The sequence below is a fragment of the Propithecus coquereli genome, unplaced genomic scaffold (genome assembly GCF_000956105.1).
Source record: "Propithecus coquereli isolate 6110/MARCELLA unplaced genomic scaffold, Pcoq_1.0 Scaffold154, whole genome shotgun sequence".
NCBI lineage: Eukaryota > Metazoa > Chordata > Mammalia > Primates > Indriidae > Propithecus > Propithecus coquereli.
The window spans coordinates 3,502,638-3,522,023 of NW_012139858.1; the positions used below are offsets into that span (position 1 = coordinate 3,502,638).

The following is a 19,386-nucleotide window of genomic DNA, read 5'->3' on the forward strand; positions in this document are numbered from 1 at the left end:
CAAGGGGCAGAGGGAGATTAAATAATTTGCCTAATATTACACAGATAGTCAGGAGTGCAGCTGAGGCCCAAACAGAGTCCACAATAAATGCTATGCTATTAACTTACGATCTCTAGTGAATAATTGTTAAATCAATGAAAAGCACTTTCTCTCCAAATATATTTGAAAAATACCGTAGCGGAGATAACTTCTTCAATTGCTTTCTTAATGCAAATCTCCGTTCCCTCTCCTCAGCATTAAATCCCACATTCTGAGTGATATTTCAAGCTTTTTCTTATACCCCATAACTGCCCTCAAGTCCTCTGAAACACACCAAATCACCTGAGATATTTGGTCATATCTTTCACGCACGTGTACATTTTAATCTTTTAAAATGCCTCTTTTTTGTGCATATATATTCTCTGTCAGTGGAACTGGAAGAAACTATAAATATTTTCCCTGTGAAGTATTTTGGCGTGCTGCTTTTCTTCCTATTCCAGGTCACGTAATTTCAAATTTGATTCCTTATGCTGGCCTTTGAGAATACCTGTTACTTATACTAATTTGTTGATAATGGCAATAAAAAATATCTTATTCTCTTACAGGGAATGCTGCACTTCCTTTTGATCTCTTCTTCAATTCCGGAGGGAAAGATTGGTTTGCAAAGAATACTGACATATTTACCATGCTCACAAGGATTATATTTCATTGTCATCTTGATAACTGACAACACAGAACTTGTAGGAATGCGGAGTTTGCCACCAGCAGCCTACACCTGCACAAAAAGAGTCGCCTCCTTGAGGTTCCAATGGCACATTAACATCTAAACACAATCTCTAGATTTGACGAAGGTTGTCAAAGAGAGAGGACCCCTCTGACCAAAAACCTGTTTATTTTTCATAAAAGATGGGTGGAACATAAGGAAGACATTTTAAAATTTTGGCTAGAGAGGTGGTGGCCTCTGAAAGTTAAATTTATAATTCTGGTTACAATATAGTCTTGGCTTTTTATATGAGGGGAAATGAAAAAAAGCTCAATGGTTTTAGAATCATTGGTTGATTACAATATATCAGGAATTTCTTATCTGATTTTTGAAACAAAGTTCAGTCAAAATTACAATTAGGGATTTTGATTTTAAGAGAAATATTAACCAGGATGTTGGCATTCTCATATTTATATTCCCAGCTGCCGTGGCGGACCCATGATAAGACAGAAAATGAAGAACTCTGGTGCAAATCAAGTATTTACATGGTTTACTAAAAACAAGTTATGCTAATCAATAAAGGAATACTTAACAATGCCTATAGAAGAGGTTCCAGAGAATTTGTTATAATCAATGTGGGGGCCTCTCTAACCTTCTAACAACCTCTAGCTCCATGTAACTTGTGAAGTGTGGAGGTAACACAGCCACGGTGGGAACGAAAAGGATCCAAACTCCTAACTTTTTTATTCACTTTGATCTCTCCATTTTGTTCAACAAATTGAATTCAAGCTAGCGGCTACAGGATTCCACAGGCATAATGAAATGGAAGCTGGAGCATTTGGGGTTGGGTCCTTATTTGGCTTGCTATATATTATTCTTGCTTGTGCGGCCTGGCCAGTGGAACAGTTGCCTTTGGGTTTAGGACCAAGGTCAGACATTCTAACTTTCCTGCTCTCTGCATGAGCTACTATGCATACAGCGAAGTTTAAGAGTCAGAAAATTGCTACTACACGGGACATTTTCTTAGCATCAAATAGCAAATTGAAGGTTTTGTCATTAAGAAAGTGAAATTGGTTGGTCCACAGTGGAAACACAATGAATATTATTGTCAATAATGGTAGTTGGGAAGTTACTTCTTGAAACATTTTTTTTATAAATACATTCAATGAACGAATGTACACATGCATTTTCTCTTAAATACACTAACCAGTTGAAATATAAAAATGTTAAATGGCTGAGCATTAAATTTAAATGATGAAGAAGAAAGATGTGCCCAAGGCACTTGCCTGACTCAGGGAGAAAAGATTATTGCAGGCCATTGAACCAGAACAGAAGTTTAGAGAAGATTATCAAGCTAAAGAAAAAGATGCTTCTTTTTTTAAAAAAAAAATCACAATGACCAAAAAGATCACAAATGGCAAATCTAATTTTAAAATGTTCACATATAACTATTTTGAATATCACTGATGTGTTCTGGAAATGAAAATCAAGAACAAGCAAAAGGAACATGCATAAGAATAATGCAAGCACATTGGTGTAGCTCTTACGCCGAGAAAATTCTTTTTCTCTCTATCCTTGGGATTCACACAATAGATTCTCAGTAGATATTTGTGGTATTGAGTAAAATGCAATACTGAAAGCATGTTCTGGGGTTGTTTTTCATTCGTGCAAGGGAATGGCTCCGTGAAGCAGTGGCCATGCAGGGGAGGGGCTGTCACTGAGCAGGTAGTGCAGTGGTCAGACAGTGGAGTCACTGTCAGGCCCTGGTAGTGTGAGGCTTTGGGCTGAAATACTTCACTGCCCTGAGCCTTAGTTTACTCATCTGTAAAACAGGGATATAATTAATGCCTGTGCGTTAGGGCTGCTGTGATGATCCAATGAGATAACACACTTGAAGCACTCAGCACAGTGTCTGGGACACAGTCATGCTCAGTAAATATTAGCTAGGAAAATGCTTTAATCTGATGCTATTTGAAGGGACAAATGGTTCAGTGACTCTGAATCACCCATAGAATTAATGTTAGGAGGGTTCTATTCTCCAGTTTACGCTCTTTTCAAGAAAAAATTTAATAATATAGAAAGAAAAAACTATATTTTAACAACAGCATATTTTAAGTGATCTTTCAGAATGGATAAAATATTGCTTCACGTTTACTAATTTGGATCATGTAATTACAGGAACAAATAATTGCTCATCCCTAATTTTAAAGGTGTACATTGCTGACAACTTTTACTTTTATGGGCCGTTAAAACGTTACTGTTTAATTATTTTGAGAAGAGTGGCTTCGTTGAATTGGGTAGACATTAGCTTTAAAGAGTCCAGAGAAAGGCATGTTAGGAAGACCTGTATGTTTAGCACCTCAAATAGACCCCAATTTTCATGATATTTTAAAAAAACACAGCCTATCGATTTTTTTCAAAACTCCCAAAATGAAAACCATCACCAACTTTCAAAAAGCTAAGATCAGAAAATACCTATGAAAGTATGTAGTTTATTAGATAGAAGCATCTCAGGTGCTTCTAGTGGAGGGTGGTTTTGGCTACACTGTGTGTGCAAGGAGGAGAGAAAGAACATTGCGGAGGATAAAACGGAGGAGATGGGAATTAGGCATTGCCGTGGGCTGCTTAATGATAATGTGCGAATCTTTTGCCTAAAGTTAGGCATAATTCTGAGATTTTTAAATGGATTCATCTTTGTATTAGTGAATGCCCACGTCTTTAAAATCTAATCTGTATCTACATCTACCTTTGTTCTTCTTTTCTTACGGAATGTAACATTAGACTACATACCGATTCTTGTCAAGAAATTGCTAAATTATGTAAAGCTGGCTTGAGGGATATGGGGATTTCTGAAAATGGGGAATTACAATGCTTCCTTCCATTTTTCTATTAAATTTACATAAGCCAAAGATCACCCAAGTGGATTTTGTACAAAAACCAAATACCTTGAGCCCCTGACAAGAAAATATGTGCCTCTTTGTGTTTTCTGTGTTGGTGTTAGGACCCTTTCACTCTCCTGGTTGTTCAATCTTTGAGTCTCTGACTCTTTGAACCTCCGGCCTTCTCTCCTTTGGCTTCTGCATCCAGTTAATGGAGAGGTCCTGGCAATTCTCCCTCTGCAATATAGGCTAACACCTGCTCTGCCTTTAAGGTGCGGTTCAAACATCCAGGAAGCTCTGCTCAATCCCAAAGCCCTGTTGGCCCCTCTCCTTTACATTTTGACAATACTTTGTGGATGCCTATTTTATCATTGAACTCGCCACATTTTGTTATCATGATTGGCAATAATATCCAAGGACAAATTTGATTCTCAAATTTGGCATCATGTTTGAATCATAAATAATTAAAAACCAACTAAGTCAGAATCTCTAGGGAGGTGAGACCCAGGCAAGGTATTTTTAAAAGCAGCACTTCGCAAATTTTAACAGTTCACCCGGGGATCTTGTTAAAATGCAGATTCTGATTCAATAAGAGCTGAAGCGGGGCCTGAGATTCTGCATTTCTAACAAGCTCTCAGGCTAAAGCAGTTCAAAGTTGCCCCCAAATGGCCACGCATTTTAGAAGAAAAAATCATATCCCATCTGTTTTTATATCTGTATCTTAAGCTCACAAACTCTTACCCAGTACAGGACTATTTTAGTAGAAGTGTTGAGATTTTCTTATAAATCAGAATTTGGTTTTTCAGTATTTTAGCTGTAATTGGCCTTTGCCACTTTTAGTCTCAATAAGCACATCCCTCCCCAGCCCCGCCTCGCTGGTGTTTCTGCACCAACATCTCTGGCAACAGAACACAGTGGAGGGCTGAGCAACGTGAAGATGGAGGAGGAGGAAGGTCTCATTGCTTGTGCTTAATTAAAATATGATCTTGCCTGTTCGCTTCATTGCTGCTCCAGCCCCTGGACTCCCTCTTTTGCTGGGTGACCTCATGCGACCCTCCCTTTTTTCTCCCGTCTACACCTGAAAGCCCTTGTTTCCCACACCCATTCTCACATTTCCCTCACTCCATCAAATCCAAGTCACTGCGGTCTGTATGATTTGCCCCAATGTAATTTGAACAAATCAACACAAATATACACAGATGTTTGCAATGTAAAAATTTCCTTTTTCTACTTTAAGTGCTATTTGCTCAAAAGCATTATTTCACCTCAGTTAACGCTTCCATCCTTCCACGTACAGATGAATCTTTTCAATTTTAAGCACCCAGGATAGGATCTGAGTAATTTCAATTTAGTTGGGCTAATAGCATGATTAAAAGTTTTATTAGCTTTTCTACACCTTTGTATGCCTACATATAAAGCCCTACGGTTCCCAGAGTATGCGCTGAGGCAGCCTGGGGTGCAGCACGGAACTCACTAGGAAATCTTTCAAAATTTGGAAGGAAATACAGCTACATGTGACCTCTCTCAGACACCTTGTGAATTACTAGCTCCAGGTAGTTCACAGTGTCAACAGTAGGTGGCACTACATTCCTTTTCATGATGTCATACATTTCTAAAGCTGGGTTTTCCACAGTGGCTGTGATCAAAAGCAGTTACAGTACAAAAATCAATGTGGGAAAGGAAACAAGGGAGGTGGTGTCCAATCTGATTGAGAAGTTGTGCAGTGTCCAATAGATGCACATGTTCCATTTGTAAGCAACTGTGGTTAAGACTGAAGTAAAAATATTGCTTTTTTTCTGTCAATTAATGTGTATTATTTTTTCAAATGGTTACCAATTTGATAGAAGAGAAATACTTGAGTTGTTTGAGCCTAACTACTTAATACATGGAACTGTTAGCTATTTCTTTTAGCTTAAGGCCACAGTGAAAAAGAGCTCTGTGAACCAAGAAAGTTTTGAAACCTCTGCTCTAGTTTAATCACCTTTTTTAAAAAAATTTTTTCTTGCCCCAGAGTTTTCTGACCTAGTAGATTTGTATAATCACATCTGGTGTTTGCTTTATTCCAAGTCAATTAAAGGTGGACCAAGTTGTTGCCACAAATGAGGGACAATCCCTTCGTTTCTTCCTTCTTTTTAAAAATTTATTTTTATTTTTTCTATTTTTAATTGTCTGTTGATATCCTATAACTTCAAGGATGGATTTGGGAAAATGCCGTATCAACAGTTCAAGAACACCTCTTACACACGTGTGAAATAGCAATGCTGGCAACGATGACAACTTTTTGCCCTTGATTTTTCCTCCAGTTAATACTCTCTCGTGTTCCAATTCAAGGAGGAGACGGATGGGCAGCAGGGAAGGGCACATGATGGTGCCATAGGGAAATTTATTAGCTGCCAATAAAATACCCAAATCCAACTGCTCTAGTCAAAGCCGTGCTTGTGAAGGGATTTTGCCACTATTCTCTGTATTTTCCACTGAGAGATTTGTTAATTACGTTATTTTACTTCTGCAGTGCTATAAAAATCGATATTCTACTTTGATGCATTGCACATAGATTTAACAGAATGTATGCACTGAATTTTTCACCAATAATAGTAACTTTATGCACCTGCTACATGCCAGCCTCTAGTACCTATCTCACTTAAACTACACTGCAACTCCAGCAGGTAGGCATTGCTGCATGCATTTTCTAGATAAAGGAACTAAAGCCCAGAAAGGTTAACAACCTGCTCTTTCTCGTTCACAAAACTGGCAACTGGTAGTGCAGCAGGCACTCTGGCATCTGCTTGAGTCCACAGCTTACAACTTTGCTCCATGGCAATACTACCTTTCACAATTATAATTGTAAAACTGATTCTTATGTGGTTTTATCCACTGCTGCTTTGAGTATCCTGAAATATCTGGGCCTTTCGTTAAGAATAGGTGGTATTATAGATGTAAAATGGCACCGCAATTTGAGAAGAAAAGCAGGAAGAAAAAAGAGATCCATCTTTTAGACAAAGCACTTTTTAAAACTTAATCTTGTATGACAATAATGCTGTTTGTGTTGTAAAAAGTGCTTTAAAGATTTTAATATTATTATTTTTTTATAATCATTACCATATTAACATTGTGTTACTCAAACTTCACAAAGGAAATGGAGCGAAGTACAAGTACGTGAACTGCTTTCTCCAGTAGTCACACAGCGTGTGAATTTCACAGCCAGTACATGGCTAGATCCTTGGGGATCCGTGCTGACGCTCACCCCTTCACTGAATACTTCCTCTCCCACTTTATTCCACATTAATAATTCACTTCATTGGAACATTGCCTGGCTACCTCAGCTCAAGCCAGGGATGGCTTTCCTTCGTTTATGGTGGTAAATACTCAAAGAGGATATTTGCACACAGTTATTCAGGGATATTTCATGGCAGACTCAGTGTGAACATGCAGCCCTTAGAATCTGCAAAATTTATGTTATTTGCATGATATTCTAATATAGATGTTTTAACATCATAGCTGTAATCATAAAGGAAGACATTTTATCATGTATATTTTTACATTCATTCTCAGTTTGTTTATGAAGGGATGTGTGACAATGATTTTTTTTAATCAACACCAACTTATGAAACACAGAATCTGCAAAGTACAAAACTGTATCCTTGTTTTTTTCTTTTACATCTTTTCAGTATGTAGATATTCTGCAACAAGAATGGAGCTGGTGATAAAATTCCAGCGAAACTCATGATGACAGTCTAACCAAGCTGTTTCCCTGACTCAGCTCCAGTAATCTGGAAGGGCTATAATAGGCCATGCCTCCTCACTTTACTTTCTGGAGTCAATAAAACGGTCAGATGATATTTGGAAATAGCACCTTTATATAACCATTTTTCTTTTTTGTAAACCTTACCATAAATAAATCACAAGATTTTGAAATGCCTGGCTCTTGCCGATTATTTGAGATAAGATTAAACAGCAGCAGCAGCAACAACCACCACCAAATCTAAGGCCTTGGTGGGTTTTGACAGCAAGGGGCTCCCTTTGGTCAGGGGATGGGTGGCGCCATAGGTGGCAGAGTTAAGAAATAGTTAATTTGAACTTGGCCAAAGGACTATAGCTCAGAATGTTTGCTTTCAGAATGAGAAAAAGAAACCTTCCTTTCCTTACAGCTTAATCACTCTATTCCTATTTTTAAAACATCTTACTTTATAGAATAGCTGGACCACATTTTCTAAGCTGAAGTAAAAATTAAAGGATTTATGATAATCCCATGTGGATGGTTGTGGGCGTTTCATTTTCAGCTGGAGCATTTTCTCTCTCTTTGTTGCAGTGCTAACATTTCTCAGCTTCTTGCTACAGTCTTTTTTTTTCCCCGAAACTACTCAAAAAAAAAAAAGTCTTACCAGATAAAGAACAATGCTTACTGTTTTGGGGACTAGTTCACATCCTCCCCGTCTATTTATTAGAAGTAACTTCTTTAGGCTTTTAAACCCAGAATGTCAAAGCGCCCAAAGGAATCCTACCTTGCCCACATACTGGTAATCGGATCCCGTGTATTCCTCCAGGAGAAAGAACTGATTCCACATCCAGCTCCTTTTGGAACGGTTCAGCTCATTTTTGCTGTTTCCGGAGAGCTCCAGGGCCCTTTTCTTTGCTGGGAAACCACTAGTCCTCTTAGATAATGGAGTTGAGAAAGTTGGGTAGGGCTGACCAACCCAAAAGAGCAGAAAGAAGTACCGGTAAGTTCTCATCCTGATGGCACTGTCGAGTTTCTGGAAGCGAGTCCCCCTCTCCTGGAAGTGCCTTTTGTTCACTGCACTGGATCCAACCTCATTCCTCCTTTCTTCCTTAATGTTCTTTGCTTGGCTCTCAGAGGATATCTGGAAAGAATAATAACATATCAAGCATTTTTAGAGATGCTTAAAATTCAGTGTTAGAGCAAATAGGCTGGAAAAAGAGGACAGAAATTTGAATAGCAAAACAACAAAAAAAAGTTGGCTATCAATTTTGAAATGAGGAATACAGTCTTTCCGATATGCTAAATGGAAGGCATGTGCCGAGTAGGAAGCTGCTGTTTCCTTTCTCCTTTTCTATCCCTTAAAAATCCTATTTTAAGTAATAGCATTGCTGTAGGTCAACACGCGGTGGATTATTGCACTGCTCTTTTACCTCCGAATACGTGGGCTGAGATCCGGTTAGAAAAAACGAGTTTGTGTTTCTGGTTCTATTTCCATATTTATCCTCGTGAACAAGTCTAAGGCAAAGCATATCACAGACCATTTGAATTCAGTTGAAAGTGGATAATGTTGAAACCTCGCTAGAATGCACTGAGTCCCTGGGACGTGCCAGGCGTGTCTGCAGACCTTAGCTTTGCAGGTATACTGTGTTAGGACCATCGGGTCAAATAAGATTGCAAAAGACCATCCGCTTCCTCTTTGGAGTTCACATGAGCATATTGAAGTGTCCGAAGTGAAGTGAAGTTTCTAAAGTGATATTTCGCAATGATGAGGATAAGCCCATACATATTGAATCCAGCATTTCCCAAACTTGCCCAGAAAACATTTTTTTTCTCATAAGACTTAATAACACTGTAGGATGGCTGATTGAACAACCTATAAAATTTGTATTTAATAGACTATAAGAATTAAATAAGTAATTTTATTCAAATTTCTTTAGGAAGTCTTTGGCTTTTATCTCTAAATTTTACTCATATCATAAACAATCAAGCATATTTATTAAAACTGGTCAAATTACATTTTTCTTTGTTAAAACTGAAAAATTACAGTTTCTATATAATTTTCAAAGGTGCGTCAAACATATCTCAGTAGTACAGTGAGGGCCATTGACTGGCTTTTCAGAAAAGTCAGCTATTATGCTTGTGGGTAATAATTTTCCATGGCAAATATTAATTTTCAAGAATGCAACCTACCATTTAAAAATTCCTGGGGACAGACTACTTGGCAAAGATGCCCCAAATTGGTTTACTAGTTTATGCAATTTAAGTCATATATGCTTAGATTTTCTTTCCAAACTTCTCTACATATAAAAAAACCCAATAAATTACTCCTTTATATTGCTATGTGATATAGAAAAATATGTTCTTAAATAATACTAACAACAACAACAAAAAGAAAGTGTTCTGTAATGTAGAACGTAGTAGTAATTGAACTGGTACATTCACTCTAAACCACGCAGATAAAGAGACACGGTTTAAGTAGTCTGACTAGTATTTTTTTCTCTAAATCAGAGAAGATTGGTTCACTTGATTCCTATTATTCTACTTAGTAAATGTATATGTGACCAGGTCTTTTTGTTTGTTGTTTTTTTACTCCAGCAATGAGTAATTATAATCACCTAACACGTGGTTAGTGAAAGCTTTCTGTTGAAAGATAAATGCAATATTTCATAGCACTCCGCATTTTAAGCCCTTTATTCCATTATTATGCATCTTCTTGACAGCAGGCTGGGGAAGTTGAAAATTCCACAGGTAAGTTAAATTAGTACAGTGACAATTAGTCATGCTGGAAAAGTGCCAGGCAACAGCATCCTTGTCATTATGCAGCCTTGGTACAGGTGTGGAATGACTGACAATCAGGCAACGACGCATCTTCCCTCCCTCTTGGTTGGTGTATAAAGGGAACCTGGAAGATGTATGGAGACAAGCCCTCCAAAGACATCCATTCATTTTTAGTAATAGAGATTACACTGAGGTTGATTCCGTGGAAATTACATTTTTCTTAATTTCCCACATTCTCCATTATTTGCAAAGACAAATCCTGCGGTGAAGAATTACATGTCTGCTGCTGCCCTCCGTGAGCGCCCCATGGTGCTGGCAGAGAAGAGGGATTTGGAGAATGGAGGTGTCAGCTGTTTAAAAGGCAGACTCCTAAGGGCCATTTTAAAGAAAAACCGATCCCTGTGGGTGTTATGTGCAAACTCCACAAGCTGTTGTCACTTGATTATTAAATATTAGCTCTTTTTAATATCACAGATACCAAAATGTCAAGTATTTCATTTTTTTTCTTACTTGGTAATGAGCTTTTAAAGTTATACAAATTTAAGCAGTATTTCTAAGCATGCTATAACATCTAGTTTTGCTATAACCCAGCTCTTTTTGTATCAATTTGACAGGATGTGTCCTTGGTTAAAAACTTAATATGCAAAATTGAATTGCTATGATACATTAAGATTTGTGTTAGTTTTTTAGATGGATAGGTTTCTCTTTGAAATTCTATAGATTTTTTAAATTAAAAAACCCTCTAAATTGTTGAATCTATAACTTAGCAATTCTCATTTGATACTTCTTAATAGGCAGGATTGCATAGAGGTTAAGATCATCAATGCTGGAGCCAGACTGCCTAGGTTTAAATCTAGCCTCTGCAACACAGTCTCTGTGAACTTGGGAAAATTGTTTAATCTCACTGTACCTCAGTTTCTTCTTCTGTAAATGGGGACAAATACAGTATCTATTAATACCTCATGGGGTGTCGTAAGGATTAAATGAGGCATTATTTGCAAACCATGTAGAACAGTGCCTGGTACTTAGTAAAGTATTAATAAGTATTAGCTGTTATTATTACTAATTATTATTGTTATTCCTGTTTGAATTGCATGTGTAGAATCCAGCCATATCACATTACAAAAGTCTGAAGAAGATAGCATACTTCCCTCTTAGGCCTAAATGCTTTTTTATTGTTCAGAAAACATTTCCAAGCAAATCAAAGTCTCTTAAAATTAAAGAACAGAAGCACTTTAGAAATCAGAATTCATTCATATACTAATTGTTCGTGTCTGTGTGTGGACTTCAGCATTGAACAGTAATTGTATAGAAACAGAAATGGCAGGGATATTGTATGTCTTATCTCCAGGGCTTGCATGAAGGAGAATATGGGCAAAAAGAAAGTTCACTGGAGGATGGACCCATTCATAGAATCTATGTATTTTTTCTTTCCATTTTATTATGTTGAAGTTTTAAAAATCATCTTTGCTTTATTCAGGTGAAAAAAATCAGAAATAGCTTCAATTTAGTAATTTTGCCCTTGTGAAAATGGTACTGGTAATTAACATACTGACATTATTCTAATGTTATATCAGATAAGAAGTGGATAAGTTAAAATGAATGATATCTACTATGGTTTGAATATCTGTCCCCTCCAAAACTCATGTTGAAATTTAATCTCCAATGTGGCAGCATTGAGAGGTAGAGCCTTTAAGAGGTGATGGGGTCATGAGAGCTTTGCCTTCATGAATGGATTAATCCATTTATAGATTAATGGATTAATGGGTTATCATGGGAGTGGGGCTGGTGGCTTTTTAAGAAGATGAAGAGAAACCTGAGTAGCATGTTAGCACGCTGGGCTCCTCAACATGTGATACTCTGCAGATTCCACCCCAGCAAGAAGGCCCCCACCAGGTGCAGCCCCGTGCCCTTGGACTTCTCAACCTCCGTAACTGTAAGAAATAAATTCCTTTTCTTTGTAAATTACCCAGCTTCAGGTTTTATGTTATAAGCAACAGAAAAAAACTAAAACAATGGCTGTATTTTTGATTTTACTTAATCTAAAAACATGAAATGAAGAAAAAAATAGCATGCTCCAAGCATGGCCTTAAATACAAAAAAACCCCAGGATTCTTAAGGTGCTGAATGGTCATGAATTCAAGGAAAGGAAGGAAAGGGCCCAGAAGCAGCACAACTTTGAAAAATGTGGGAAGCCGTTGATTTCTGAGCAGTCAAAATACAGGAGAACCACATGGCAACTAGTAATCAGAGGTGGTGGCTCATTTTGTAGACGTCAGGGAGTAAATGCAAAGCACAAAGAAGAAAGGGCATGTCCAGATACTAAATTTAAAATAGCAGGCATGGTTATTCAGTCAGGAAAGAACCAGAAGATTGGACAGTGGAAGGGGGGATAAAAGCAAAACGAAGCAGATATTGTGTCTTTTTGCTCCCCCACCCTCACCCTGCAGTCCCTCTTGGCATTAAGAAGAAATCAGTTAGAAACATAAACAACTCTATAGAAATAAAAATTGAACTGCCTAATTACAGTCTAATGACAGTTTAGCAATGGACTTAAAAGACTATTTGATAGACTATGTCTCTACTTTTTCGTCTTGTTGGGATCTAATTTTTTGCGGGGGGAGCTTTCTATTAATATTTTCTATAGGCGATTGTATGCTTTAAAATTCGATATGCAAAAGTGGTTGATCAAGAAAAATGGTTGAATCTTTACAGAAGCCTTATTTTAGTGATGAGTACAAGGTAATTAAGATGTTTATGGATAGTGGGGCAAGACACAAATAGCATTGATAATTGCATACTTTGAAAATTTATTTGCCTGGGAGCCATATGCATGTATACTTCAATATTCACAAGAGTACATAGTTAAGCCCAGGTTTTGTTTAATGCATGCCATTTAGGAGGAGCCTGGGCCTCATTAATTCAGATTCTACCATTTAGAATATGTGATAATTAATGTAAAAGCTGGGCTGAAGTTTTCCTTTGATTAGCAAGACCTTATTCCCTAGATTATTGGAAATTAATAGTGTAAAAATATTTCATAGAAATACACAGAATGAAAAGAAACTAGTATGTCTTCAAGTTCCCCAGAGTACTTTGGAATCACCTTTTATTCATAAATAATTAATATGCTAATTAGAAAATTTCCCCATTGATTGAATTGATTCTCTAGTGACTTAGTTTGAATGAGTCAAATGTATTATCTGGTTTTGAGATATTGATTTCATTACACTATTTACAGATAAACATATAAGTAATTATTAGACACATTTGAAAGCAATATAATTACGTTAAAATTTTAGAATTCAGACTTGACATACATTTGTTCTGGTGTTCTTGACTAATTGTAATCAATGCAATATTACTATAATGCTATCTAGACTTACAAATTAAACCAAGCACATTTATTCTTTGGTACATGGAGCCTTAACTTTGACATTGAAAGCATTCGGTAAAGCAACATTACAAATATACTTTAACCATTTACCATAGTAAGAGAATGGTGTAAAATCTATTGTGAAATTGTTTCTTCAGAAAAATGGTGTTGCATATACATACTGTAGCATAGTACTTTGTATGAGATGGCTCACAGAAAACGTTTCTGTAAATACTGTCTACACTTAAGTTATCCTAACCCATACACATAGAACTCTTCTTAGTATATGGATCATAATTCCCTTATTAATTTTTGGTATATTTTCACACATTATATCATTAATGAAGCTGATTATTTATGACTATCTAAGATCTATGTTGTTGCACTCCAACTCTGGGCCTGAAATCTCACTGGTCCCACTCTGTCTTTGGGTGTAATTAGGATGAGGATGATACTGAGTCTATTAAAGTCTAGAAAATTAAAGAAACAGAATTGTATTTCAGGATGAATTAAACAGAGTGAAGTCAAAGGGAAACATGATTTCCTACAAGTTAAGTCTTAAAAAATACATACGTTATTTATTTTGAGACAAGAATTTTACAGCCAATTAAGTTTGCTTGAGATCAATTTTCTAATCACCCAAAAACCTTTGTTTTGAATAGATTGCTACCTGCTGTGAATAAAAATAATGTCATGGAACATGGTTGATCTTCTGGAAGTGATGATAAGGATAGAGCCAATTTAAAGTTTTGGTAGGGATTTCACATGAAGTCTTCATTTCTAAACCTCCATTTCATTTTTCCGTAAATGTCAAAGTCACTGTTGAGTAAAATTGGTTCCGTTTCGTGTGTGTAATGAACTCCACTGAAATGTGTCAAACAGCTTTGGCACCTTTCACCACGTAGCACTTCCCTTGTGCCAATGAATCATTATGGCAACAGCCATCAAATGATGCCTGATTTTTTTTTTTTTTTTTGGTAAATGTTTATATTTGTGGATAATACTCCAATCTGTTTGCAAACTGATGCATTTCCAGATGAAGCTATTTCAACAGTATTACCCTCATTCTAAAACCATATTCCACACATTGCATTAATAAAGATAAAATCAAATGTGTTACAGAACATAAAATGGCATTTTATATATAGTTGAGGCTCAAGGAATATTCGTTGGTTTGAAATACTCACTTGGGACCAAAATAAAACTTGAATTAGAGCACTAAGAAAAAGTTCTTTTTCCACACGGGGGGAAAAGCCTAAACTATTTTATCGTGAGAGGAAATATCAGAGTATGGTTAAGGGCAGACTCTGACCTGCCACATGTCTGGGTTAGAATCTCAGCCCCCATCAACACTAGCTAGATAAACAAGGGACAAATTTATGTCTCAACTTCTTTATCTATAAAATGGGATAATATTAATAGTACCTTCCTCATAGGATGTCTGCAAAAATAAAAATGAATGAATTCACGTGAGGTCTTAATTATTAGCATTAAAAGAGCTTCAACTACTTGAACTGTCAAAGAAAGTCTTAGCAGAGGATTCACACAGGCCACCCTGGGGACACATTTTACCTCTCATGCATCTTTTTGTTTTGCCTTTTACAATTAAGAAACTCCAATTAGTTGCTAATATTCAAAAAATCGGTAGATCCTCATTTCTGGATGAACTTGAAACCTTAGCGGTTCTGGAGACTCTTATTTCTGGAGTAGAGGGAGCTGCCTCCCGTAGCAGTGCCAGGGGCTTCCTGGGTAGCCACAGTCTCCACTCTTCCTTACTGTGCTCCCTGCCGGGACCTTGCGATCAACTGCCACTTGCCATCTCACTTTCTCTGTGGTTTTCTTAGACTTGCTTGCTTCATCCTTTATGCATCTCACCTGGCTGCTGAGGGCCTTTGGGCATGTGGACCCTGTCTTTTCCCAAAAGATTTACAAAGGAGAAGAGAAAGTATTTTTATACTTTAATTAGCTATTCATGGCATGAATTTTAAACATTTCTGTGGCAAACTATACATTTAGATTGCAGAAATGTATGAAAGACTTAGTTGCTCGTCACTCTGCTTGTATGTTCTTTGGCAAATATATTCATTCTTTTGGACATATAGCTATTTAAGACAATGAAGCTTAAACGAGACTGGGAGATGTCAAAACCCACTCACAAATTAGCGTGGATGATTGCAGTGAGTTTGCTTTTCTTTTAACTGTTCAATGACAGGGCAGCCTGAGAGTACTGGTTGGCAGCTACGGGCAAGCAGGAGGTAAGGGTATCTTAGTGGGGATGGGGAGTCCAAAACAGATTTAACTTTATTAAATTGCAAAACGAGTCACATGGTTGGCTTTACCATTTGGGAACTTGGCACATCACAAATGATTTTTAAAGACTCATACTTGTATAAAATGTTATGAGGAGTGGAGATGTTTTATTTATTTTTGCAGATCTAATGTCTAAGTCTTTTTATCAATCACATGATGTCTAACTCATAGATACTAATACTGGTTAACATTTGCTATATTCTATCTGTGAACTTATTATGTGCTACGCACTACACTAAGCATATCACAAAGGTGCTTTCATTTCTCACATCCATCCTGAGAAGTGGATAATATTCTTTCAATTTCTGCAGATGAGAAACTGAAGCTTAGAGACGATGAATAACTTGTTAAGGTCATGCAGTTAGTACGTAATGAAGCCGGAACTTAACCTAGGCATCAGACTAGGGTGTCCTCACTCTGAACTCATCCTAAGGAGGTACAGTCCAGGCTGCTGCCCGCATGGTAAGCACTCAATATATCTGTGACCTTAAAATTGAGTCTTCATGATTCTCCTAAAAAATAACACCATACAGTCTCTGAGAGTTAAAAATAGTTGTTACAGAGTTTGCAAGCTAAATAAGAGCAGCAAACAAACATGCCAGGTGTTGGGATAAATGTTCTACAACCATGTAAGTCTCACTACAATCCTTTGAGATGGGAACCATCTTTTTATTCCTGTTTTTGAGATGAGAAATGCGGCATAGAGGAAATACTTTGCCAAAGGTACACAGCTTTGGCAAAGTGAGTGGCAGAACTTGGATAAAACCCAACTAATCTAGAGGCGCCCTCTTTAAGTATGATATCCACTATCTCATTTGTATTTTGCTCATGGAAATGGCATCTAGGTTTTATTTACTCTCATTTCAGACAAAATTTGAACAAATTTGTCATCAGGTTTCTAAATCCCTAGCAAATTGAAGGGATGGGGCAAGGAGTGCTGGAGATTGGAGTGTCATTAGCGGGAGGGGGTGGCGGAAAGGTGCAGACAGAGTAGCTATAAAAGGCAAGCTGGGGAACTGAAGACAGAACAGAGTGAGTCAGGGGCTGGCCTTGGGAGAGTAAGGGAAATCCTATGTCCCTGCGCCAAGAGCAGTGCCTGGCTCGTAGTAACACCAGATAAACATTTGCAAAATAAGTGAATGTATGGATGAATGCATGCACAACCGAATGTAAGAATGACTAAATGCATACATTAATGACTGCATGACTAACAGCTATAACAAAGAACATGCGTATACTTCATGGCACTGGAAAGTATCACCACATTGCAAATACAGCCCACAGAGATACATAATGATGACCTTGAATCATTAAGAGAAGGTCCCAGTCCTCTTGAATGTTTGACTTGAGAAAGCATGGATGTGTAGAATAAATATAAGAAAAATTACCGTCAAAAGTTGTTACAGTGGTATTTAGATGAACTGGGTTTACACCTCTGTCTCTCTCTCTCTCTCTTCCCATGTGATCGTGGGTAAGCTATTCTACCTCTCTGAGCTTTTGTTTGTCATGTATAAATTTTGGGCTGATGTACTAATACTCAGGGATAGAATATCACTGTGGTTAGAGGTACACAGAAGCCAGTTTACCCATTTGTATCCTAGTATCAATACTTATTAGCCATGAGATGTTGGCAATTGATCATATAATGTGCTCCAATTTCCTTATCTTTAAATCAGGAATAGCAAATTTTGGGGACTCAGTGGAGGCACCTGAAAAATAGCACCCCTCTTTCTCTTCCAAACTCCAAAGAAATTAAGAAATATAGGAGTGTTAGACGAAGACTTAAAATATCATCTTTATTACTTAAAAAAAAGTCAGGTTGGAAAGGTAGCTTAGTGTAAGGGATGAGCAGGCTTGCTAAGTAAACCCCAGAATAGGCAGGCCCCCCACGGAGTCAGGGTTACACTTTATTTTGTTCTTTTACAAAAGCACAAGTGGTCCCTACGTCTGGGTTGTGGGCTCCAATTCTACAGTTCAGAGCCACAGGGAATGACTTTCCGTTCCCAGCCCGAGCCAGCTCAAGTACATACCCTGAGGTCTGAAGAAAGTGATGGGGAGGAATCCGTTTTAATTCCCACTAATGAAAAAAGATCATTAGAGACATCAGTAATCCTGAGAGCCAGTAAATCACTTATTATTTACCAACAGTTCTTGTATTTAAAGCTTAGCTTTTTGGAGTTGTTTACAGAATCACTAAAAGGGAAAAGAAATATGAATAATTTAAAGATAGGGAGTTTAAAGTTTCCCTTAAAATATCTTTCATTTCAGGTCAATCGATGCATCACAGGCAAAATGAATTCTTTTCCATCGCTCTTCACCTTTCCCACTACACACACACACACACACACACACACACACACACACACACACACGCACACACAGCAGAAAGGGATAATGATCCATATATTTTTATGTTTTTCAGACATTCGCCTGTTAGCATTGAAAAGCTACCATGGCAATTCTAACCTAAAGGATAGCAGCGTTTACAGAGATGTAACCCTTTACACCAAGTTATAGTGGAAAGAAATAATCAAAGTGCCACTTGCTGTTTGGATAGCTTTGTCCATTTACTGTGCTTTATGTGACACTTTATTTGCAGAGAAATCATAACCTAAATGAGATGCTTCTCATATCTTGGTGTGATAACTTAGAAACAATTTAATTTAATAAATATTGTATAACAACTTATAGGGGAATACAAACATTTATAGGTTTCTTCCCTGAGGCTAACTAAGGCAGGAGGGGGCTTGTGAAGGTGGACACATCTTAACTAATCCAGGCTAATGTTAACTGACCATCAAATTAAACTTGCCCAAGACAGGAAGACAATGTGCTTCAATGCTGGGTGTTTTATCAATTTCGATTGCCTTGATTTAAAAACTTTAATTAGAACCTCTGTTTACTCGAGTCAAATTGCACATAAAATATAGGGCAAAACATTTTAAAAGAGAATTTTAATTATACCACTAAAGAAATGCCCTTTTTCAATGTTTACTAAACACTTGCCAGAACAAGTTAATTAATACATGTTTAAATAAGTCAAAGAAGAAGAAGGAAAACAGAAAAAAATCACATTCATTTTTGTCAAGTTTTATTGCCATTGTCAAAGGAGCCCAATTTCTAATGTAACAACTACAGTATCACAATGCACTCGTGTAATTATAAACGATGGGGCATCAGAACACAATGGAGGCCAGTGCAACCTAATTTCCACTGGAAGTTGTTGTTCAAAATAATTGCTCATTGTTGCTTGATGTTTTGCGGTCACCAAATCAACGTTTTTCAATTTCCTCCATCTATTCATTTATTCCATGGTAGAATATCTGAATGTTCAGATGTTGCTTTTTTAATAGGTCAGTAATATCGCCGTTTAATTATTTAAAACTTTCAAAAAATACTTTTTTAATAGAAAGAGTATATGTGTAAAAAAAGAAAAATTTTGATGACAGTGAGTTTTTAGTTCTGATTTTAATAGGCCACCAATGTTTCCACTTTATTTACTATTTTGTGTTAGGGAAGATTGAGTTCTTAAAGTAGTTGATCTGCTAAAAAGCAAAATGAAATCAATCTTTCTGAGGTATGTCCTGTTATTTCAGTAGCTTTATGAAAAGTTGGAAGAAAAAGTATCAAAAATAATTTTGAA

At 37.0% G+C, this 19,386-nt stretch overlaps 1 protein-coding gene across 1 annotated transcript in view; it reads right to left on the reverse strand.

Moving 5' to 3' along the window:
• The window catches only part of CDH6 (cadherin 6, type 2, K-cadherin (fetal kidney)), a 60,385-nt gene extending 52,094 nt beyond the window's left edge, over window positions 1-8,291 (reverse strand). Inside the window, exon 1 of the mRNA XM_012640509.1 lies at window positions 8,064-8,291. Coding sequence (XP_012495963.1) covers window positions 8,064-8,291 — 228 coding nt within the window. The remainder of the gene's footprint in view (window positions 1-8,063) is intronic.
• Between the last annotated feature and the right edge of the window lie 11,095 nt (window positions 8,292-19,386).